Source organism: Acomys minous (genome assembly GCF_964271855.1).
Source record: "Acomys minous genome assembly, chromosome: 7".
NCBI classification, from domain to species: Eukaryota; Metazoa; Chordata; class Mammalia; order Rodentia; family Muridae; genus Acomys; species Acomys minous.
Genome location: NC_140488.1, coordinates 96,256,148 through 96,282,501, shown reverse-complemented (window position 1 = coordinate 96,282,501; position 26,354 = coordinate 96,256,148). Strand labels below are relative to the sequence as shown.

General features: G+C 40.2%; 1 protein-coding gene across 2 annotated transcripts in view; it reads right to left on the bottom strand.

Moving 5' to 3' along the window:
• Positions 1-26,354, bottom strand: part of PIR (pirin) — a 92,819-nt gene that overhangs the window by 13,599 nt on the left and 52,866 nt on the right. For both annotated transcript variants that reach the window (XM_084790451.1, XM_084790452.1), the window contains 2 exons: positions 14,006-14,090; positions 6,598-6,642 (listed from right to left, as the gene is read on the bottom strand). In XM_084790451.1, coding sequence (XP_084646577.1) covers positions 6,598-6,642; positions 14,006-14,090 — 130 coding nt within the window. The remainder of the gene's footprint in view (positions 1-6,597; positions 6,643-14,005; positions 14,091-26,354) is intronic.

Genomic DNA, 26,354 nt, shown 5'->3' with positions numbered 1-26,354 from the left:
CCCAGACGCAGCGTTCAAGGAGTTAGGGAGATGGCTTGGATGGCTCAGCACATAAGAGCACTTCCTGCACAAGCATGAGGATTTGAGCTCAACTCCCTATCATTCACATAAAAAAGCCAGGCATGGCTCTGTGCACTTGTAACCTCAGCGCTGTGGGGGAGCACACAGGAGGATCACTGGGGCCTGTTGGCTACGATCTTAGCTCCAGGTTCAGTAAATGACCCTGTCTCAAAGGAATAGGAATAGAATGATAGGATAGGTCCTCTTCTGGGCTCCACATATGCATGGGCACATGAACTACATGTGTACACTGGAGGTCGGGTGGGGGGGAGGAAGAGAAGGGAGGGAGGGAAGAAGGGAGGGAACAAAGACTTCAAGCTACAACTTAAAAATTATTAAGGAAGTGATTATCTAACTAAAACAATAACTTGATGAATTATTATAGAAGCAGAATCACAGTTTATAAATTTAAGGCATATTAGTTAGCATTCTAACAGCTATGTTTTCTAGAGAAGTCATCCTCCAGCCTATATTTGGGAGATGGGGGATCTATAGGGCATATGGCTTACATTATCACTGCCAAACATGAAATAGGATTCTGACAAAGCAAGAATTCCTATCCCAGAGGAAAGTGTTCCCCAAAAGTCTGCAGCTAGAACTGAAAAGTGTGACCTTGGGTGGGAGACAGATTACATACGCAGTCTCTCCATCATGTAGCTGCGATGTAGCCAACAGACCACAGCAGCGTTCGCTCTACTGTTCGCTCTGTCTCCAAGCGAAGTCACAGATATTTTTATACCATGCTCAGAATTATGGTAGTTGTCACACACAATTTAAAGCAGACCTGCTACTGAATCACGTCATTTCAAACGCCAGTAGAGAAGCATACACGTAATCATGTCATAAACTGGTTCTTTAACACCTTAATACTGGAAGCTTAGTAGATATAAAGCAAAACAAAAGTCCATGGCAGAAAAAAACTTAAATGTGTTTAATCGCTGGCTTTGGAGGACAAAGGTGGCTAGAGAAAAAGCCCGATTTTGGTGTATAATAACTTCCCTAGTGAAAATATTTCCACCTTGGCCAGTTCCAAAGACTGAACATAAGCTCAGGCACAATCCGCCCCTGCAAATTAGTAAGAGCTGCGCTCAACATAACATCCATTCATCAAAGGTGCATGTCAGCAAATGTCATGGAGTGAATAATAGAACTCCATTGACTTCCCACGTACACAGGGATTTGGCAAGAGAAACCTGGGAGTCCAAGAAGAATGTCATTTAGTTGGCTAATATTTCTAACTGTGACAGGGAAAGGCACTTTATTAGGTGTGCTTTACTGGCATCCTCTGCGGACAATGAACCATTTTTCTATCTTCAACTAATTCATATGTAACACCCAGTATCCACGTGGTCCACTTCTGGACCCTGATTTTGTCTTGTTGTTCGATACTGTTTTAATAGAGTGAGCTGACAAGACACAGCACTCAAAAATACTGCTGAGTTGGTCGTTCTGCACCCCATATCAGGGTAGTGTACTTGACAGCAGTGCAATTGGCCTGGGAGAAAAATCTAAATTTAGAAGCAGGGGTCAGCAAGTCCAAAAGCCTCTAAGCCTGAGTTGATGTTGGGTGCTGCTGCTGCTCATGCTCCTCCGTACTGATGTATAAGTGAAAGTATTTGTGATGCAGGAGGGGCCATTGGAAATGTTCTACCCCAAGGAACGCTTTCCTCACCCACACCAGAGTCAAGTTTCCAGGCTGATGCTTTTCAGTCTACCGCGAGTTTCTAACTTCCTACACCACAAAGTCCTCAAAACAGTGCCACAGAGAGTACACTGATGCCATCATCATTTCCTGATCGTTTCTCTGATATTCCACACACCTGGCTATCTCCTGAACCTAAAATAAGTCCCCTCAAAATATATCCTATTGTTTCTGACTACTTGTAATTACAAAATGAGCCAAATCAGATAATAAAATACTTTCCATCCACAATCTTTGCCAAGAATGTTAAATCTAACAATGCAGTTAAGGAACATTTAACCAAAAAATATAATTGCATGGGCTTTTTGTTTGTTTGCTTTTCTTTCTTTCTTTGTTTCTTTTTTTCTTTCTTTCTTTCTTTCTTTTTTCTTTTTTTCTTTTTTTGGCCTAATCAATCATAAAAGAGCAAAATACTTTAAAAGTCTGCCTTTTAATGTTGGGGTCCAGCTCCAGTGTGTGAGCGTCCTCTTTTCATTTTCTTCTCTTTAGAAAAACTGGTGTCTTGCACTCTGTCCCACACAGATTTTAGCATCACTGAATTTACATGTATAGCAAAAGCTACAACTGAGACTACTAATTGAAAACTAAACTGAAACACCCTATTTTGAAGTGTAAATGTCCTGTAATTTACAACTGCATTTGATAAGTCCAGTTGAGGCATTGTCCTTCATTTTCATTTCTTTAGCATTTCTTCCACTGTGCATGTGCATTTATGCATAGATGTGTGTGTGAGCGCGCGCGTGCACGCGTGCGTGCGCTGGCTAGAGGTTGACATTGGGTGACTTCCTCAATTGTTCTTCACCTTATTTTTTGAGACACGACCTCTCACTGAACCTGAAGCTCATTGATTGGTTAGATTTATTGGCTCACAAGCTCTAGAGATCCTCGGTCTTCCCCAGCACAACACTGCTTTTATAGGTGGCTGCAACCACCACACTCAGTTTTTTTTTTTTAATGGATGTTAGGGATCCGAGCTCCAACCGCCATACTTTGCCTATGGACTCATCTCTTCTGCCCACGTCCTCTTTTATAGTGTATACCCATAAGGCTTCTCCTAAATCCTTCTAGATTGCTACAGTTTTCCTAATGTCATATTTTTCATTTATTCTATTAATTCACATTATGCTCTATTCTTCTGAGACAGGGTGTCTCACTGAATCTGGGCTAGGCCAACAAGCCCTAGTGATCCTTTCTGTTCCTCCCCCATAACACTGGGGTCGCAGGCATGTACAACCATGTTCAGCTTTTCATGTGGATTCTGAGGATTTGAAATGGAATTCTTGGCCTACACCCTAGGATGCCCCACCCCAGTCACATCTCTCATCACTGAGGATGCTGATGAGAAAGGGGAAGGCAGAGGCTGAGACTCTCAGGAGCTCACTGACTAGGCAGCATAGCTGAAAGGGTGATCTCCAGGTTCAATGAGAAATTCTGCGGGGGAAAAAAATAAGGTTTGGGGCAACTGAAGAAGCAACTTGATGTTGACCTCCATGTGAACCTACACACATGTGCACACATCCACACTAGCACATACGTACACCACATGGACCACACCCCACATAGAACACAACACACATTTTAAAGATATTAATTGTATTGGCCATTTCATGCAAGTATATAATGTACTTTGAATGTAGCTCCCTCAGCCCCCACTACTCTAACCCTTCTCTTCTCTCCCCATGCCTTTGTTCCCTAATTAATGGAACTATTAAATTTTTACTTTATGCCATCTTCCAAAATTACTTTTGCCATCCAAATTGTGGCCTATATGTTCTAACACAAGACACTATGGACATACGTTGATGTTTCATTATCATAACAATGGCTAGTTGACATTGTGTAAAAGAGAATGAATTACTTATCAATTCTCCATCTGGGGTTGAGTGGTGCCATTTGTATTTATAGGTGCAATAAAGTTGAAGTATTAAAGTTGGGAAGCATTCTCTGAGTTCTTGCTATAAACTTTCTAAGTTAGGACATTTTTGACAGCTATTTCTGTTTGGCCATTTCTTTTTCTCTGGTGATGTGGTGTTGTTGCCCTCTTGTTTTTCTCATTGGCAACTTCATGAAGGGGTGGATAGGAGCAAAGCAAGGAGGTCAGATTCAAATGAAGTCATTTGGCCTGTTGCTCATTGGCTGAATCAGAGTCCTAAGAGGCCAGTTTGGGGAGCTGGATTCTGTCCATGGTCCAGTTTACTTTGGACACACAAAACTTCACTCAGAGGCTAGAGACCACAACTCCATCTTCTGCCAGATGTTTTGTACGTGTGACCCATGGTCATGGGAGTGAGGAAATAAGCCAGTGAGAAGAAATGACTCAGGACAATTCCATCTACGTCAAGGAAAACAAGTAGAAATGTAGGTCCCCCATAGCCTAGAAATTCTGAACTCTTCACTATTCGTGTCTGGGGCTAAAGGTCTGTCTGGAAATACAGCAGTAATTACTGGATAAAAGAGGTTTTGTAGATTACTGAACAAACTTTCTACCTTTCATCCTCTCTCTAATGCCATTTAAGACAAAATCATTTGCGAAGCTTTTGCAGAGTGAATACAGTAAGAAAGATCTTCACGAAAAAAGATTTCAAAGAATTAAAAATAGTAGTTAGGATACATGGAAAATACATGAAGTTCACAAAAACTTGGATTACAACACACACCCCATTTATTTATATATTATCCATGGCTGTTTTCCTGCATGGGCATGGCATAGTCTCAGAGACAAAAAAATATTTGCTCTCTGGCCCTTTCCATAACATTTGGTCTCCACCCTCTACTTTTTCTTATTCTACATAAACATTTCTGGAATCTTTAACACCTTAAATTCATGCTTTTTCTTCATTATACTCCATATCTGCAGATCATTTTTTATCTTAAAATCATAAATCAAGGGTGCGATCTCCAAAAAAGATTTCTTTTTATAAAGTACTATATGATTCTCAGAAAATAATCCCTCATTTCTCCCAGACAGTTAATACATTTCACTGTGCACATGCAGGAGCTTACCATATTACTGCTGGAGGTTTTTGTTTTATTTTCAACTTGAATCTTCACTCTCTTGAATGATAAAATGAGTGAATTTTGTTTGGGGCTTGTAATTAAAATGCTATTCAGCAAAAGAGGAGCCAAGCCCAATTATGTCACATTATGAATAAACTCAAATTACTGTTATTTTGAGATGAGTCAAGTGACTGAACACCTTATTTTTTTGGAGAATATAAAAAATGGCTTAAATAAATCACTGGGGATATGGCATCACACCCTGTGCAGATATTATTAGCAAGCCATCTGCCTGCAAATTGAGAATATATCTTGCAATGAGGATGTGCCCTGCAAATTGAGAATGTATTTCCCGAGGGGGGGGAAGTTCCCTACTGGCATCGCCCACCAGAGTTGTGGTAGAGAGCATCTAAATCCCAAGGGTCTCGGAAATGGGGAATATTGTCCTACATCTTGGGATGCCATACACATCCATGTTACTCATCACTGTTGATGGAGAGGAGAGGGAAGCCTCTAGCTTCTTCCTGAATCATAACTCAAATGAATATGCTGGTATAAGGAGTTGATTCAAGAGATAATGACAGGGAGCAGAAATCGAGATATGAGTAGAGTTATTCTGGGAAAATAAGTGCAGTAGCTACCTTGCTATTATTGTGACAAAGCACCATGACCAAGGTAACTTATAAAAGAAGGTGTTCAGCAACCACCATTCAGCCCAGCCATTTGCTGTCTCTCTCTCTCTCTCTCTCTCTCTCTCACACACACACACACACACACACACACACACACACACACCAAAAACAAAAACAAAAACAAAAACACATTTTCCTGTTTCTAGGAAGATGGGAATGCTTGGGGCGGACACAAGCAGAAGCAACCTCCTCCTCATATCCTCCTATCAGCCTCCTCTGCTACTGGGTTTGCTAGGCTTGAAAAGACAAGCTGGCCTAATTGTTACATTGTTACTGAACATGGAGACTGATACTGAGGAACCCTTGTATATTAGCAATATTTCTATTGTTGTGATTTTTTAAAAAAAAAAATCACGAAGGCAACTTATAGAAGGAATGGTTTAGTTGGCTTATGGTTCCTTAGGGATAATATTTTTGTCATGGTAGGGAAGTATGGTAGCAAGCAGAGCACGGCTGCTGGAGGTGGATAGCCAGAGCTGATGTCTTGAACAGGAAACAGGAAGCAAAGAGAAAGAACTAGCAATAGCCAGAGTCTTTAGACTTCCAAACCCTACTTGCTCTGACGTCATACCTCCAAACATCCTCAAACAATGCCACCTACTGGGGACCAAGAATTCAAGTGAGAAAGCCTGTGAGGGCCATTCTCCTTCACACCCCCACAGCTTGGTTCTTTTCTCGTATGTACAGATGTGAAACCTTGGCATAACTATCTTCTTTCAGATCTCCCACTGCTCATGTATACAATGAGAGTTGCTTTGTTCTCAAATATGCATTTCTCTACAAACAACAGCATACAACCTTTAGAGTAAAAAAAAAAATGTGAGGTAACTGAAATACCTAACTTGTTTTCTTCTACCTCCAAAGGGATAAACAGACTGCTGCTCTCATTGGAGCCTACTGGAGCTCTACCTTTATGGGCAAGGAAACTGCTAACCTCTGGGACTTAACATGCATAATCATGCCTGTGCCTTTTGCTTGGACTCAGGTTGCTCTCTATTACTGAACAATCTGGAAGCTGCCAGTCACCTTGCTCCAGATTGCTGCGGGAAGAAAGGAGGCACACCAGTCAATAGTTTCAGTAGTCTATCCTTTCAGTAGTTTGAACTAAACTGCAATTGAACTCCAACTGGCATACCCTTTACTCACCAATATATACATCTCCAGAGATGGTATAAATGAAGCTTGTCCACCCTGGAAAAAAGCCAGAGACATTGCAGTGTTAGTGTGCATAAAATCAATTTGTACATATTTACTGAATATGCATTTTGTTTATATGTGTGATATAAACATATATAACAGTAACAAAAGGAGAAAGTTGAGGATGAAATACTTTATTTTATTTTAGACACATGTTTTAAGCCTTTATTTCTGTGAGCCATTTATTATACATATTACATATTTTATCTCTCAAACGCATTCATATAAGCATGCACAAACAAACATACTTCTATCCATGAAGGACTTAGAGTCCTTGCTACTTAAAGGCCACTCGCGTAGACACTCTACAGTTTACTTTGGCAATATATCTATTTGCCGTGTGTGTGTGTATGTGTGTGTGTGTGTGTGTGTGTCTGTGTGTGTGTGTGTCTGTGTGTGTGTGTCTGTGTGTGTGTGCGTGCGTGCGTGCGCACGTGCATGAGCCAGCTGCCCACAAAGGTCAGAAGGGGACAACAGAAACCCTTGAGATGGCGTTACAGGCATTTGTGTACTAGGTGCTGGGATCCGAACTATGGTTCTCCAATAGAGCAACTAGCACTGTGCACTGCTGAGTCATCCTCCAGCCCACAAACAGTTTCTTGCAGTTCTATCACCATGCTATAAGCTATATTGCTCCGGTCTAGCTTCATGTTGCTTGTTGTACTTCCAAGTAAGCTGAAGTGTGAATAATGATACTAGTGCAGCTTTCCTTTCTTTCTTTTTTAATTGAGTTCTAATTTCCAGTGAACACATTCTCATTTCTACTTATTCTGAAAGTGTGCACACATTAATAATGGGAGCCACATCCTGGGGGGCTCTAGAGATTGTCCCAACTGGGTCATCAAGGAAGAAAGAGAGGAGGAGATGGGGTAAGGGAGGAAGAGAGAGAGAGGGAGAGGGAGGGAGGGATGGAGGGTAGGAGAGGAAGACAGACAGACAGACAGACAGACAGACAGACAGACAGACACTATCTGGGATGAGATCAGGTGGTCTGGGCTTAGAGAGAAGCTGCAGCAGCACACTGGAAGCTTAGTATCTTTGTTAAATAAGGTTGAACAGGGAGGCAGGGTTACTATATACAACTAAACAAGGAGCCAGGGTTAGCTAATCTCAGTAGGGTCTATAACTATAGGGGAGCAGACCTCAGGCTGGAAAAAACCTACGGGGAGGTAGAAGTTATGCTGGATATTTTCTGCACAAACTCTGAACATTTGTACTTGAACCTGAGGAAAGCTTTGCCATCCCTCTGAGCCTCACTCAAGGAAGACTTTGCCACTCCCATGGCAAAGCACATGTTCTTGACTTGGCTGTGTTCATATCACAACATAATGCTCTTATATACTTCACTTGCTCCTACAAAGTGGGATCTAAACATTTTGGTGATTAACTGGTTTCAGAGGGCCTGTGAGATCCCTGGAATTTTCCTCACAGGGTTTCAAAGAAAAGGATACTGTGACCTGTGAAGGTGGGTTTGTTTGCAAGTGCTTGTGGAGGCCAGAGGTCAACCTTAGGTGTCCTTCCTCAGGTGTCATCCACCTTGATGAGAACGGGTCTTTCACTGGGACCTAGTGCTCCCAGGTAAGACTTGAGTGGCCGGCCAGGAAGCCCCAGAGATCTGTGTGCCTCTGCCTCCCCAGTGCTGGCATCTCAACACACACACACACACACACACACACACACACACACACACACACACACACACACACACATTACTCCTGGCTTTGGCTGAGATTTTACAAGAATGAGCCTAAGCTATCTGAGAGGAATGCTGTCTTGTTCCCTCCCACATTTAGTCTCCCAGCACTAATTGAACTGCTATCATTGGTACATGTTGTGGGTACACATTACAAACATCAAGAGGGTACAGCCAGTGGTATTCATATGGGACAACGTGAAGGTGGAAGGTCCCTTGTAGATGCTGAGAAACTTATAGCCCCATTCTTGTGTGCACAGCTTGGCTTTGCAAGGACCCTTGTTTCTCTCTAGTGGACAATCATCATAGCCTAATTTAGAATTTTATCCTACAAATAAATCCCTTTCCTCTCAGCTTAAAAAAAAAAGTTTGAATTGAAAATGGTTAACGTCTCTTTTTCTCAGTCCAAATGGCTTTATTTATTGTTTATCTTAGGGACAAAGTAATACATTATTTTAAGAATACCAAAGCACAGGCCATATAAACTGTAAGACTTTCTGTAAATCTCATATCTATCCCGACATAAGCGGTGAGCAATTTAGTATTTGCACCTTGGGGTCTTTTTTCCTTTTATGTACTATTTAGTATTTGCTTCAAATGTCAAGAAACTCGGGGCTGGAGAGATGGCTCAGCAGTTAAGAGCACTGCCAGTTCTTTCAGAGGACCTGGGTTCAATTCCCAGAATGCACATGGCAGCTCATGCCTGCCTATAACTCCAGTTACAAGGCAGCCAACATCATCACACAGACACATACACAGGTAAAACAATGCCCATACAATAGAATTTTTTTAAAAAAGATAAAATATATATATTTTTAAAAAGTAGAAAAAATTCAATGTCATGTTTTAAATATCTTTCTATATGAAAACACAGTGCAGTAGCTCACCCTTAGGGAAGACCATAGAGCATTCCATTGTCCTGAACGAGTTTCTGTTCACATAATCAATCCTCTGACACTTTCAAAGCAGTTAAAAGGTAATTCTCTCTAGAACTGCCAAAAGCCTCATCCTTCACTTCCCGCTTCACTCTCCACATTCATCCCTAGTCTACAATAATCACTTGAGTCTGGTTCCCCTCCCCCTTCTTAAAAAAATCTTTTTTGACAAAATCCAGAAGAACAGCGTACGTGCTTCAAGGAGCTGCCAAGTGAGTGCTCTGCGTGCATTCACCTGGTTTTGCTCCTTGTTAAAGCAATCTCTTAGGATGCACAGTGTCTCTGCTCAGAATAACACAGTTCACGTTGCTTGGCGGAAGACACGGACCATTAGAGCCAGTGGAACAGGAGCAGTGGCACAATCTCCCTTTTATCTTCTTTGTGGCACAACATCTATCTACACTAGCTATTAGTCTTTGTTTCATTTCTGGGGAGCTGTGTTTCTTAGGGCAGCCAAAAGGAAAATAAATGTCAAATAATATAAATGAATGCATGGTACATGTTTAAGAAGAAACCTATTTTGTTCAAATTACTCCTATGATAAAAAGCAGGATTTCACCGGCCAAGAGCTCTCCCTAGTGCAATGTTCAGGGCCTTCTTCCTTCAGCTGTCCTCTCCCTTTATGTCCTGCACTTGGAATTAATGCCACTCTCAAATTTTTGTCATTCTAACAGAAGTCACATAGCCTACATTCTCCTTTTTTCCACAAACATGGTGGCCATCCTACTGTCTCTTTGGCATTGGAAAAACCCTTCCCCTCCCTTGGGAAATAACAAATAAAATGTGTTGAGATGAAGACCACGCTTTGCTTCTAGTCCCCAAGGACAGTTAAGTCAGCAACACATACAAGTCAGATCTCCTTTAGCCAAACACGAAACAAATGTACAACGTGGCTTTTAAATATGTAAATCATTTTCTGTGGTGTTCTTTCTATTTCCAGGGAGGTTCCTAATTCTTAAAAATATCCCTAGTGAGAGATTTCCTCAGCCTACATTCCTTGGCTTAAGCTAGACCATTTTTCTCCTGCCTTCATTAAAAGTTCATAATTCCAGTGAATTTACAACGACTCTTATACATACATGTGGAGGAAGAAGTATGAAAACATGGCTTGCTGACACACCAAATTCCTAACAGAAGTCAGCTTAGTAGAAGAAAGGGAGGGGGCCGAAGGGAGTTAAGGAGAGTGTACAGCCATCCCCAAACTTAGGCTTACAATGTACGCCAGACCCCAACGCAGCTCTGATCCCAGAAGCCTGCAGAGAAAGGCTCCACGTTCAACTTCCTCAGGCATCTCCTTCACTCCAGACCTGATGGGAGGCAGAACTACTGCCTGGTTCTCCCCTGCTCCTCCTCTTCAAAAAGAGACCATTTTTCATTTTTGCTTTGAAATACTTTCAGACACGTTGAAAAGTTTGAAAGATGCTATAAAGAATTACTGTATCGTATTGCCCAGGTCCTCTCAAAGCCAACACACTATCTATTGCACATGCTTCATTATTCTTGTGTTATAGAGTAGACTGCTCCTTTTACATACACACACACACACACACACACACACACACACACACACACACTGAATGCCTAGGATTGAGGAGATGAATTTTTTAAAAATTTAGCTCATTTTTCTTTACACGCCTTTCCTTTGTATTTTGATCAACATCTTGTAGGTCAACACTTCTAGTGGGGTCATGGCCTAGGCCTAAAATGGACCCATGCAACCCACTACGGCAATCCAGTGCTCTCTGCTCTCCTCTTGGATTACAAAATACACCAAACCAAGAGTGGCAGGGTCATTGTTACCCACAACATAGTCAAGAATTCTGTGTATTACAATTGTCTCCCAAACACTGTATAAAATTGTCAAAAAAACATCCTGCAGTAGCAACAAGATCCTCGTGGCACTTAGGATCATGTATTTCCCTGAACATTATAGTTTAGAATAGCTGACATTAATATGGATTTTCAGATCACACAGCAGCGAACAGCTCAGCACAAGACATATACTAACATATTAGCTACATTACAAATTACCTAAAGGTGCCCTAATGTGATTTATTAGTACACAATATTGAAATCCACTTTTAAATTGAATGGGAAAGAGGTGGATCTTTTCCTTCTTCCTCCCTTCTGAGGCAAACACAGAAGCTGATTTATCCTGACATTGTTTCAGACAATACACTAGTTTCCCTCTGTCACTGCAAGGATCATACAAACATCACTCTGCTTCTCGGTCATGGCTCCTTTTGCTCTGGCTCGCCTGATCCCCTCTTCATTTCCATAGGCTCTGATGATGACCTTGTGCCCATCTGGATTACCCAGGCTAATTGCTCATCATTAGTAGGGCTCTGTTCCTGGAGTAGTACAGAAGGCAATCAGCTTCAAAAGGGGAAAGTTGGCTTTGGCTCATGGTTTAGAACAGTGGTTCTCAACCTGGGGGTCATGACCCCTTTGGCAATCGTCTATCTCCAAAAAATGTTTACATTATGATTCATAACAGTAAATTTACAATTGTGAAGTAGCAACAAAAATAATTTTATGGTTGTGGTATCACCACAACACAAGGGACTATATGAAAGGGTTGCAGCATTAAGAAGGCTGAGAACCAGTGGTTTACAGGTCTCAGTCCATGACCAGTAGGCCATGTTGTTCCTGGCCTTATATGAGGTAGTACAACATGGCAAGCCCAAATGGCAGAGGAAACTTCTCACTTTGTAGCAGCCAAAAAATAAAATAAAAGAACAAGGAGGAGAATCTAGGGCCTCAGTATCCCCATCTAGGGCACATCCCCAAAGATCTAACCTCCCACAAGTCCAACCTTCCAGGTTGGCCCCCATCCCCTCCAGCAGACTGAGGACCAAGCCTTCAACGCACATGTCCAAACAAACCATAGAACACTTCATCTCTTGAGGCTTAATTTACTCACACCTGCAAGCTCCCCTTTCTTTCTTTTAAACAGAGTCTCAGGTAGCTCAGGTTGGCCTTGTAGTCACAATGTAGGTGAGATGCCCTTGAACTCCTGGCCCTCTTACTTCTGTCTCTACTTCCTGACTACAGTGATTACGGGTCTACATTAATACAGATGGCACTTTTTCTTTTCTTTCTTTTTTTTTTTCTGCCATTTTGAAACAGTGTCTCATGTAGCCTACACTGGCATCAAATTTTCTATGTAGCGAAGGATGACCTTTACCTACCTAAACTTCCCAGAATCTGGGATTATAAGCCACCACACATGGCTGCCATGTTCCCTTTGCCATGCAAGACAGTTTCAGATCCTGAGAATTAGTACATGGCCATCCTGAGGGAAGGAGGACATTATTCTACCTATAGGAACACTACACTATACGTTGTTGGAAGATAGTTTTATTAATCGATTTATCTACACCCTAAAGAAAAGTTATAAAAGAAAGAAGAGGGTCACTGAACAAAAAAATTGCCCCACCATAGGTTTCCTATTATTAACATTCTAATCCAGGCTTTAAAGTATCCACAAGCAGAGGTGCTATGTAGAAAGATAGAGAAAATAAAGAGAGGGGCTGTAGAGGGCAAATGTTGATACTATCTGTCAGGAGACAAAGGGACCCTGAAGATCAGAAGGTATGTTTCTCAGAAAAAAGGAAAGATACTTTCCTAGAAATGCAAACTTATGTCCTTCATGATGAATGATAAGAATATTGTCGGCTCATTAGTTTACAGCAAGGAAAATCAGATTGCTTTGCAAGAGATGCTAAAAGTCACCGTGCAAAAAAGGGACCCTACTTATTCTTATTTTAGCCAAGAGCTAATGGGAAAAATGTGTGGCCAATGCAAAAGTAATCTGGTATTGTCAGAAACTGGACGAATTGGATTCTTTGTAAATGATGCATCATCGGGCCCAATTCCTGATATCAACTGTCTTCCAAATCACCACTGCATGAAACATCTGTTTTCTGTGAGATTAGCACAACTCAATGGAACTAGCCCAAAGAAAAGCAGGAGATGGTAAAAGTTGATTCTAATGCTATTTATGGGAAAGAATTCAAATAAAACTTGGTAGGGATCAAGAAGTATGTATCCAGGCTCCCTGTTAACTGTGTATCCCTTAGGACACAGGCATCTTCTTTGTATCAGAGATGGGATGGTAGCACTGTGTGCTTCCATTTCTATCCAATTAGTGTGCTAATGACACAACCAAGTCAACATTAAATTAGACTGCTTATGCCAGAACCCAAACACAACCCAGACATCCATGTCAAATCGCTTTACCATGAGTAATAACACTATCAAATATGATAAACTAAACGTGTCTGGAACACAGCCAATGGGCCAAACATTTCAAGGAATAGCTGATGCAACAAAACATCCACATAAAATGAATTTAGACAGTTCTTGGAGCTGTGATGAAATTTGACTTAGAAAAATGGTGACCAAAAGGAAAGAAAGGGTAACATCGATTGAAGTAACTGCATAAGTTGATACCTAGTATGTCTGAATATAGACCGCCAATATCATTGAAACTGCAATTAAGTTTTAAATATCAAATTAATCATATGTCAGACATCAGACTGGAAAAGTGTGAAACTTTTGGATTTGTCATCTATTCTATGGAAGCATGGAAGCATGCACACACAGTCTTTGCTAATTTAAACATAATTAAAGTTCCTAGAATATCATGCAGATATTGGGAATTTGCATTCTGAAGAAAGCAGCTGCTTGGACTTTGATTTGCTTGTTTTTCCAGGTCCCATCATACCTTTAGGAATAGGCTGGCAATGCTTTGCTCCTTGGTCCAACTTGAAGTCCAGATATAAGGTTGGTGTGCGAGTGTAAACCTTAGACTGAAATAAAAAAAAACAAAAACAAAAACAAAACATCAACAGTTTTCTAAAAATGTGTTTATTTTCAAAATATTTATTTTGTGCGGTGTGTGTGTGTGTGTGTGTGTGTGTGTGTGTGTGTGTGTGTGTGTGTGTATGCGCGCGCGTGCATGTGAGGGCTTGAGTTTGCCACATCATGTGAGTGGAAGTCAGAGGACAACCTCGGGTATTAGTTCTTATCTTCCACCTTCCTTAAGGCAGGGTCTCTCTTGTGTGCTGCTGCTGACGTTTAGATAGATGCCAGGAATCCAAATGCAAGTTTCCAGGCGTGCATGGCAAGGGCTTTTACCTGCTAGCTCATCTCCATGGTCCCAGGGTAAAATACTTTCCTTCAGTTGAGTATACTTGGGCCTGGACCATGTATATTTATTTACACCTCCTCCTGGCTTTACAATATGATCAACAAGTTATTTTCAATATGGTGTTTGTTTCCCTATAGCCGCAAGGGCCTGACATTAGGATTTTTATTGGCCCATAATTGTTCAAATTTTGTCACTTTTAGCTTTACAGTTGATACAGAAAGTCATCTCATACCCAACTACATGTTTATTCCACAGGAATGATAAAACCATTTCCACTTTGAAATTCAAATAAGGGACTTGACTATTACATTTCCTTATTTGCTTCTTTTGAGGAAAAAAAATGCTGGTCTGCCACTGCTGGTGTTAGGCAAGGTCAGCCCTGAAGTGCAACAAAGTGCAACAAACTTCCTCGGGTTTTCCAGTGTAAACAGTGGTTTTGATTTCATCAACACCTCAGCAAGTTGCTAAGTCAACATGATGCCATCCTGAATTGTGTGCACAGATGAGAATCTAAGCATTAACACTTGCTGTAAGCTTTATGATGTTTCATTGCTTGCACAAAGCCCCAATGGCTATTTGATTGCATTCATGTGTGTGTGTGTGTGTGTGTGTGTGTATTTTACCTAAAAATGCACATGAAAATGAAAGAACATACAGTGCTGAGCTTGTCAAAAATGTGAAGTGACTGGCAGGCTTCATACACTGCTGCTGGAACTGCAATTTAGTGCAAACATTTAGGAAAAACATTACTGGTATGTAACCCAGATGAATACATCAGTAACTTTTGACCTAACAATCCTACTCATGAGTGTATTCCTGACAGATGTTTACCAGAAGACATGTAGAGGAACCTTAACAGCCTCAACTTGGAAATATCAACATCAGGACTATTTCCCACAAACACATAACAATAGGATCGATAAATGGATTGTAATACAATTTAACAGTGGACTAGTAAAGATAAAAAATAAACCTAACTATATGCAATGATTCAGAGGCATCATGGAAGCATAAAATTGAGCAAATGGAGGCAGAATCCATACCTACAAAGTCCAGAATGAGGTAAAATTAGCGTATGATTTTAGAAGTCAGAAAAAGTAGTTGAGAAGGTTAACTGGAAGGCTAAAGGAGGGAGCTCTGAAAACAAAGAAAAACACCAAGAAGATCACAAGAAAACCGTAATGTTCTGCTGCTTGATCTGGCTGCTTATTTCATGGATATACTTACTTGTTGAAAAATTTCCAAGCTGTATTCTCGATTCATATACTTTTATGTATATAAATTGCACATTGATAAAAAACTTTGTATTAAAAACATACATTTGTAAATAGACATACAGGAAGAATCCAGAGTTCAGAATTATGTAGTACCTTTGATAAGGACATGGTTTTGGAGCGATAATAATGGAAATTGCATTTGGACATTTCTGCTTTTTTCAACACTGAATTTCCAGGACCAACTCACAGCATCTGCCATACAGCAGGTGTTTAATAGACATTGAGGGATGTGGAGGATCCCAAGTGTAACCATACAGGCATTGATACTATACAGAAGATACAGAAGATATTCATTACTATCTTTACCTATATGTAGCCACCCACCTGTCTACAGGACAAGTGAATTTGGTATGGCCAAAGAATGTGCCTTTGTATTAAATTAGAATTATGAATCATGAGAGCAAACATGATTGTTTTCTCTCTCTTATGAATGTCTCCAACAGGAGCCTTAGGCTGTTGGATGCTCTGGTTTTACATGGTGTGGAAGGTCAAGCCGCAGTCATTCAGCTTCAAAGACTGGAACAACAAATCCCCCTGTACATACCTAAATGAAACCAGAAAGCCCTGTGACATCAAGAGCAACTTGAAGCTAAAGATTTACAGCCAATCTGAAGAGTTTGAAGTATACATGAAACAAGTGCAGCACACGAGGGACATGAGATCCGGTTGTCTAGGAGCATTAGATGTGTTAAGCACCATCTGGAAAGAGACTGTTTTCAGCCAAAGAAGACTTCTAAAGTTACCTCTTAAAAGATCAAGGGTGAACTCCACACAGTATCAGATGATGCCTCTGCTCAGGCAGTACCAAACTCATTCAAAGGTTCCTAGTTTGGCTTAAGTATCTTTCCCAGCCTTTGCCTCAGGAACAGATTCGGCAGCCCTACCCAACGTACAGCAGAGAGATTAAGCAAGGAGATTCTTGGCTTAATTTTCACTAGCATGCTGTCAGAGTGAGGACATCTTGAGCTGGAAGGCAGGAGTGCCGTTCAGTGTTGCTTTGCCCTTCCTGTGCATTAGTGAAGAACTCATCTTCTTTGGGTTTAATTCATTCATCAAAGGAGCTTGTGGGGGGAGGCTTGGCTGGAGTTTAAGTCTATTTCGGGCTTGACATTTTTCCACAAGAAAATGAATATCCGTCTCCATACTGCAATTTTTAAAATTTCCCTTTTGATTTCTGAAACTAGGGCTGCAGGGAAGAGAAAATGTGGCTGGGATGAGGAAGGCCAACTAGAGGTGAGGGTAGTTAGTGGGGAGACATTGGCTAGCTTGCACTATTCTCACCCTCAAGTTTACTCATTAGCTTTGTCCTCCTGGTGGTCTCATTTTCTTTCTTCCTGTCTCTAGCACTGAGACACAATCCATTCTATAAGAAAACCTCTCTAAGTAATTTACCTCTCTGAGATGCAACTACACAGATACATGCAAATATGCACACACATTTGTATTTATTATATGGATTCATTTGGAACATTTGAATAGGTGTCAAAGAGAGCTTTTATTAAGCCGTACATATCCTACTGCAGTGAGAAAAAGACTAAATGAAAAGTTCTTATTGATTGTCAAGGTGCCTTTGGCAAGACTAAAATATGTTTCCCATTCTAAAATGATTTTGTATTTAAAATTGTATCAAAGATATCAATATACTACATTGTGAACAATCAAGTGCTCACTCACCCAAACCTAAATGTGTATTTTTATTCTTGATTCCCATGAATGTATGTAGGTGCACATTTATATCTGTAATACAGGTTTGACTTTTCGTTGTTTTGGGGAAGTTGTTTTCTTTTGCCTCTTTTATGATTTTGTTTGTTTTGTTTTTTGTTGTTGCAATTACTAGTACCCACAAAAGCACAGATATCCAAGTCTTGGCTGGAGTTTAAGCCTATTTGGGGCTTGACACTTTTCCACAATAAATGAATATCCTTCTTCATACTGTAATTTTTAAATTTCCCTTTTGATTTCTGAGCCTAAGGCTGCAGAGACTAGGGATGGGATGAGGAAGCTATTCCTCCTCCTTTCTTTCCATGTCGTTTGAAAATGTTTGCAAAATGCTTGAAAGCATTTAGCCTGGTATCACTTAAATTTTTAGGGGAGGGGAGTAGGGGGCAAGCGTGAGGGAGGGAGGAATGGGAGGATACAAGGGATGGGTTAACAATTGAGATGTAATGTGAATAAACTAATAAAATATATATTTTAAAAAAGATATATTTTCAATGAAAGAATAAAAATTATAATAAAAAAGAGTCATACAAGAAAGCTTCTAGAACATAAGCAATATACCATAAGAGGTTAAGGGTACACTTTCTTAACCTACACCAAGGGTGCTGATAATTCAATGTGGTGGGGGGAAGGGTGCCTCTCTTTCTCTATAAACATGTCAGAACTAAAGCCCTAATGAGTCTCAGGCAATGCTCCTATAATGACCCCTAAACAACCAAGGCAAAACAAGACCTATTAAACCACTTCCTTTCAAACCCCAACTACCTTCATCTTCCATCCTTCAAAGACTTCCCATTTACCCTGGCTTTTGGTATCATACCCTTGTCAGGCTGTCTTCCTTCCTCCACTGTTATTTATAAATCTGATTTTAATTAGGAGATGGAAATTACTCCCATATGGAAGCCATATGCTTAAAAACATTTTCCCAGGACAGGGAGAGTGCTACATTTCTCTCTTTGAGTGTGGCAATGTAAGTATCTTCCATTTTACCATTGTCCATTTATTCCTGAGTGTGGCTCCTTCTCCCACCATGCTGTGCATCACTGAATACAAATATCAGAGGTCTAGTGTCACAGGAGAAAGCTGTAAAAAATGTGCTCACATTTCTTTCAGGGAGCTATTTTGTGAATCTCCCACTCCCCAAAAAGGCATCAAATTTATCAATCTGAGTATAATAGCTCAAGTAAGCGAATTATTTCCCTTGTGGTAAAAATTATGGGTCTCCAAGTCTAGACACCACAGCCAAAAGCAAATTAGTTAGCATAATTATTTGGTTAGACATCGGGGTTTGGTTTTTTTTGTTCATTTGTTTGTTTTTTACTGAAAATATATGCTCCTAGTCAGTGTCTTCTTTGAACTTGATAATTTTGTTATACTTCAGAGCAGTTTTGAAGCTCTATACTTTTCCATCTAATTTGCTGTTAGAAGTTAAATATTCTAACTAGTTCTCTATTTGGACATTTATATTTTCCCTCATTATAAACATAAAGGAAAAGAATTAATTGCTAAAGAGGAAAAACATGAAAACAAAATAACCTACCTGAAAGCTTTTGAAAAGTATGTATGTGAGTGTGTGTGAGTGAAGGCCACAGAAAAAAACAAGCTTAAAGGCAGTGTCTCTATAGTACAAATCCTTCTTGGAGCAAAGCATTATCTTGTGGATTTCCTAGAGTAATTGGCTTACTTTCAGCTAAATCATCTTTTGTCAAGTCACTTGGTAAGAACCTGTAAAAAGAGTGTCCATTTTATTGAAACACTGACCATCTTATTCTTTCATTTAATTTAAAAATTGGAAATTCCTATTACCATACTTTTTCCATTTGACAATTAGTACGGAAAATGATCAATTTAACAAAGAACATTAAATATTGTTAACATAAGAATGATAATTAATACATTGAATGTATACTGTCTATATGTGTACATTCATATATTTTTTCATCAACTGAATACTAGACACTAAATAGGGGCTTATTGTGTATGAGTTCGGCTACTGGTATTTCCCTTTTAAAAAACTTTTGGTAAGTTTATTTTACTCTGTGTACTTCTTTGCCTCCATATATGTTTGTGCACCTCTTGTGTGCCTAGTGCCCATGAAGCCTGGAGAGAGCACTGGATCCCCTGGAACTCAAGTTAGAGATAACTGTGAACCTCCATGTGGATGCTGGAAATAAAACCTGGGTCCCCTGCAAGGGCAGCCAGTGCTCTTAACTGCTGAGCCATCGCCCCTCCAGCTCCATACTTCCTTTTTAAGAAAGTGTGTACTCAGTAACATATGGCTTTTTCTGATTAACCTAATTCCTTCTTTCAAAAATTAACTGATTGAAGGCCTAACATTCAACTCAGAGCTTGTACACACTAGGCAAGCTTTCTAGCATGGAGCTACATTCTCAGCTGAAAATCTGTAATATCTTTTTATGGTCAATTAAGTTTCTACATATACTTGGCTCATTCTCAGACCGTCTCTTTTTTCTGCTGGCAGCACAGGGACCTCTCAGTGGGGAAACTGAGGTGTTTATCGACTAGCTCAGGAGCTGCCACTAACAGAAGATCTTTTTTATATAAAATTTATTTATTTTTAATGTATTCACTTTACATCCTGATTAGAGCCCCCTCCCTCATCTCCTCCCAGTCCTACCCACTTCCTCTTTCCCCTTCCCTCATCCCCTAGTCCTCAGAAAGGGGGAGCTCTCTTCCCCTACTATCTGATCCTAACCTCTCAGGTCTCATCAGGACTGCCTTCATCCTCTTCCTTTGTGGCCTGGTAAGGCGCCCTGCCAGGGGGAAGTGATCAAAAAAGCAGGCAACAGAATACATGTCAGAGGCAGGCCTTGTTCTCCTTACTGGAAGGCCCATATATAAATTGAGATGCTTATGGATTACATCTGAGCAGGGGGTCTAGGTCCTTTCTTTGCATGGCCCTTGGTTGGTGCATCAGTCCCCACATACCTTTCTGGACCCAGATTTGTAGGCTCTGTGGTCCCCTTCAGATCCATCTATTCCCCCAACTTTTCCATAAGACTCCCTGTGCTCTGCCCAAAGTTTGGCTGTGAGACTCACCCCTGCTGGGTGGAGTCTTTCAGAAGACCTTCTTGATCGATTGTGTTGAACAATTTTGGACAGGAAGTGGGGGAGATCAGTTTCCATCCTCACTGCCAAAATACTGTGGTAAGGACTAAAACCCAGTAATCCTATTTTGACATATATGGGATGTGCTACAGAAAGAGAAGACTAGGAACTCTTCGACTATGTGCCAATGCCTCTGTTCAGGGTAGAATTGGGGAAGGCCAGAAAGCAGTTTAACCTTTACCAATGATAAAGGATTGTAGACAGGCTTGGGCATAGAGCTTCTTAACTGTCTCAGAACTTTGGACATAACTTTGAGAATTACACTTTGGTGTAGTTTCCACAGGATCATTTTCCAAGCAGTCCTTTAATTAACACTAACATTCTGTTTCTTCTCCTCACTTTTTATTTGTGGGAGAGGGAGTGAGGTGAGGAAGACTGAAGGGGATGAGAATGAAGATGTTGATGAAGCTCATAGACCTGACACTTAACTAGGAATAGGTTCATTGTAAAGCTTGAGTTTGATTTCTTCATCGTTTGAGTCAACATCTTTCCCCTAAAGATGCAGATGCCCCACTGTCTTGGAAATTTAATCCCAGACAAAGAGAACAGGCTCCATCTTCTGAAAAAAAAATCCATAGCGCAATAAAAGTAACAGAATAAAGATACCACAAATGGCCCCTATATCTGCTAAAGGAGCCTTCCTACTCTTTGTCTCCAGTTCAGAGGCAATAAGTTCCAAAATTGAGTCAGCAAGTCTATTAGCCAATGCTAAAATATTCCTTACGGGGCATTATGATATTTTTAATCTGTATTCACTCCATTTGGTATTTACTAAAATATTTTAAGAGTTCTTACAAGAAAGTGCATCAAGATCTAACATGAGAAACTATTTGGCAAAGATGAGATTTCACTGAGCTCTGGGAACTAATACTTTTGGGTAGAAAAGATCCTTCATTGTATGATAAAGAGGAAATGCATCCTGGTACAAGCCTTCTCCTCTGTGATTGTCTGAAGGACATCTAGACATAGACAGATATAAGTGGATGCATGTACAGCTATCTGATGAAATATCCTTTTGGTACAGGAGAAGAAGGATGTTAAGTTTGAAGTTTTGTTCCTTGAAAATTAATTAAAAGTAGAGCCATCCCCAACAAATTCATGCACAAGGGTTGAATGATGTGACAGGGAAAGTAATGTTCACATAACATGAGGCCAAATGCAGGAACCATGACTTGAGGGTCAAGCCCATTTTTGCAATAAGCTGTGCGATCTTGGGGAACACTTTGTGCCTGGCTGGATCACAACTTTGTCATCTACAGAGTAATGAAATTTAAGAACTGATTTCATGGGTTTATTTCTGCCTGGCATTTGGATTCTAATGAAGAGGCCAGAAGAAAAATGGAAGGATAGGATTTGGCTGGCTTTGAGAAGCATCAAACTGGGTCAGGACTTTTAGTCTTGGTGCTATGAGAAGTTCAGTCAAAGTCTCTAATACTCTGTTACAACAGTGGGAAAGCTGAATGAATGGAGATGTTCCTACAGCTATGATACAAATGGGGCAACGATGGCCCCCTGTACATTAGGCTAAAATGATCTCCCATATTGTTTACCTCTCTACAGCAAGCTAAGACCCTTACCTCAATGCCCCCTGATGTTAAACTCTACTTTTGAGATGTTAAATAGCTCTAAAGCATTTTCAGCCATCTGGAACTTAACTATGTTATGTGCTATGCACCCAGTATTCACCATCCAAAGTTTGCCCAACAACTACTAGCCAGTAGCAAGACCAACCCTGTGCCTGTAGCTCTAAAACTCCCAAACTGCTGTAGATCTTCAGATTCAGATACTCTGCCTGACTAAGGAGTGACATCATTTAGCCACCTAAGGCCCCATTCAGCTTTCATCACTTACCTGAGAAGTCTCTTGCTGTTTCCCTTCTGAGTGGCAGCCTCGTGACACTATCCCTGGAAGGTTTTCAGCTAGGAAGTAATTCCATCCTCATGGAACCCTGCCCAAGCACTTCCCAAATAGACTCACTGTGTTGCTGCCTGCCATGAAGATGCCTCTCTTCCTTGATCCATCACCAGATCCCCAACCTTACCACACCAACCCATCAAAATGAAATAAGCATTTCAATAGCTTCCAAAAAATACAGTGGAAAATTTCTGTTATTTAGCAACCTCTCACAGAAACTGAAAACACTTATCGAATATGTTGAATAGACAGACCCTCTGAAGAGATCAGTATTTATTTCCAGGTTGAGATAGGGAGCTGTTCCTGAATTCTCAAGCAAGTAGGAAGTGGTTGGCTACATAGCACAGATCCACATAGGTAAGATTTTTTTCTCTGAGCCCTTCACATTCATCTCTCCTCTTAGGTTATCTTTAAAGTTTCCACAGCAACTAAGGTGTGCTCTTAGCTGAAAACCTGATTAGCACTGGGGTAAGCTGAACTGGTAAGGACCTATTGTAAGTATGAACATATAGTTAATATATAGTTAAGATTCCCATTATGTTGTCCACTACATAAGCATCCCTGGGCAGGATGTGTCAGGTGGACAGACTATGACTGAACACATGATGTGCCTCCTCTAGGTCTCTCACCTTCAGTAGTTCTGGGACCTTGGTTGATGTTGCTATTGTGATGCCACTGTTGCCATCCACTCCTTCAACCATTCTCGACTGACCACTAAGTTCTGATAACCTCAAAGCTACTGCAGGTGTGGAAGCCACAGCAGTTCCTTGACCTGACTAACCTACTGAGGTTCTGGATCTTTTCACATCAAGACTTAGGTGGAGAACTAACCACATGGTACGGTTTGTAATCTCTTCAGAAACTACCTGATGCGGCTAGGCAAACATGCCAGAAGAGCAAAGAGTCTTCATTCCCTTTTTGGCCAAACATTGACCAAAATAGGTTGGAAGGTATGAGACAACAGTTAAATGTTTTGTTCTCACTCCTTTAGAAAGCTCTGAGACACTGTTTTTAAATTGGCACTTGATAGAGGGGTCTGTCTTACTTCCTTGTTCCCTTACTCATTCTGCCCTAGAAGTAAGTATATACTAATTTTTGTTTTGTTTTATTTGTTGTTGTTTGTCAATTTGACACAAACTAGAGTCATTGAAGAAGATGGACCTTACTTGAGAAGATGCCTACATTAGATTGGGCTGTAGGTATATCTGTGGAGAATTTTCTTAATTAATGATTGGTATGGGAAGACCCAACCCACTGTGGACAGTGCCACCCTTGTGCAGGTAGTTCTGAGAGGTATAAGAAAGGAAGCTGAAGTCTGACATGGTGGCACATGCTTTTAATCCCAGGACTTGGGAGGCAGAGTCAGGAACATCTCTGAGTTTGAGGCCAGTTTGGTCTACAAATTTAGTTTCAGGACAGCCAGGACTATGAAGAGAGACCCTGTCTCAAAAAACAAAATACAAAAACAAAAACCAAAAATGAAGAAGAAGAAGAAGAAGAAGAAGAAGAAGAAGAAGAAGAAGAAGGAGAAGGAGAAGGAGAAGGAGAAGGAGAAGGAGAAGGAGAAGGAGAAGGAGAAGGAGAAGGAGGAAGAAAAGAAAAGAAAAAAAGAAAAAATAAAGGTAGCTGAATGTGAACGTGGAGAGCAAGCCATTAAGCAGTTGTCCTTCATGGCCTCTGCTTCAACTACTGCCTCCTTTCCTTGACTTCATGTCCTGGCTTCCCCTTGTGATGGAGGGTGATCAGGGTACATAATCTGAAATAAACCCTTTTTCCCCCAACTTGCTATAAGTCATGATGTTTTATCACAAAAACAGAAAGAAAACTAGGAAAGTACACGTAAGACTTGCTTACTTATGTCATTATTTTCCAAAGAATATAAATTAAATCAAGATAAAAAGAGTTGATAATATAGAGTATTCAAAACACCTCCATCCAATACAGTTACCAATTAGCCACTTATGTCTATTGAACACATGGAATATGGCAGTCTATACTGAGTACTAAAATGCTCATATCCCTTGAGCATATGACAATACTTCTAAGAAAATGACCCAAGTAAAGACTCACAATTCAAATAAAAGATTTATTGCTGAGTTATTTATTGTAACCTTCCTTCTGATAAGAAATATTTACTGCCTGTATTGTCCTTGGCTAGTGCTTTAGTTTGAGCAGGACCCCTGGGCCCAAATCTGCCTATCATAATGTTCTACTTGTAGGTTTCTAGGAACCTCTGGATCCTTCTACTTTGCTATTCTCCCATGCTTCAATACAGGCGGTAAACTTTAAACCCCTACCCAGATCTAGCCAATGGACAGAACATTCTCCACAGTTGAGTGGAGAGTCAGGTATGACTTTCACAGGAACTCTGGTGCCTCATATTTGACCATGTCCCCTGGAGGGAGAGACTTGTTGGCACTCAGAGGAAGGATAGCAGGTTACCAAGAAGAGACTTGATACCCTATGAGCATATACAGGGGGAGGAAATCCCCCTCAGGAACAGTCATAGGGGAGGGGAATAAGGGGAAAATGGGAGGGAGGGAAGAATGGGAGGATACAAGGGATGGGATAACCATTGAGATGTAACAAGAATAAGTTAATAAAAAATTAAAAAAAGAAATATTTACATGTGTTTTTTAAATATCAAGAAGAGGTTCAAAGAAAAAGAATATATGTATACTATATTACTCAAATATTAAATTTGATCTAACATTTTAAAAGTAGAGAAGTGGCTTATATTTAGTATTAGTCTCTATTTTTCTTTAAAATTTTTTCATACAATTTATTTGGATCATATTCTTTTCTCTCTCCTACCTCCTCCCAGATCTTCCCTAACATCCCTACCCACTCAACGTCATTATGTTCGTTCTCTCTCTCTCTCTCTCTCTCTCTCTCTCTCTCTCTGTATATATATATATATATATATATATATATATATATATATATATATATATACATATATATATATATATATTCAAAACAAAAACCCGATAATGCAGAAAATTAAAAAATAACTCCCCATAAAATTATGGAATCATCCCTTTTATGTTAGCCAACTACTTCATGGCACAGGGCCTACCAGTTGATTGGAGTAAATACATTTTCCCTTTCCCAGAAGCTATCAAATACAAATAGCTTCTTCGTAAGGTTTTTAAAAATTAAGAAAATTTTAAGTTGTAGACTATTTTCATCATGAGTACTGATTTGTGCCTTTGTACTTCATACACCCATTAAGGTTGCTAGCCATTTTCATCTCACTCACCAAGAAGTTCTCAAGGTTTGTTGTCATTAAGTCTGTCACCGTGTAATGCCTTGTGATAAGGGAATGTGGGAGCAGAAAGGCATAGATAAGAGGAAGGAAATCCACTTTTAGTAAGTATACTCTGTGCTTTTACATTTAAACAACTTGGGCGCTATGTAATAGCGTTTCCATTTGGAAGATGAAGATTAACACCTGAAAAACCATTTAAAATATTTTTCTGGGTTACAAAGATATTAAAATGGCCAAGATGAGGTCTAAACACACAGTCCATAGTCTTTTGAGTCTACCATACCATAGGCCAATTGCCTCTCTAATTCTAGGTATAGTTTTGATAACACAGCAATACAATTTTCTTTCCTCTTTCTCCCTCTCCCACTTTTCTACTCTCTCTCTCTCTCTCTCTCTCTCTCTCTCTCTCTCTCTCTCTCTCTCTCTCTCCTTGACTGTATGGAATTGAATTGGTCATGATTATAGTCCATAACACCAGGGTACATGGTTCCCATCTATCTATAAGAACTTCCTGTCCTGTATTATTGGTTATGATCAATGCAGGAGAGGAAGTAATAAATCTCGCAAAGTCTTGGGCTCAAGCCATACACTCTTATCTACATTTGTCTGGAAA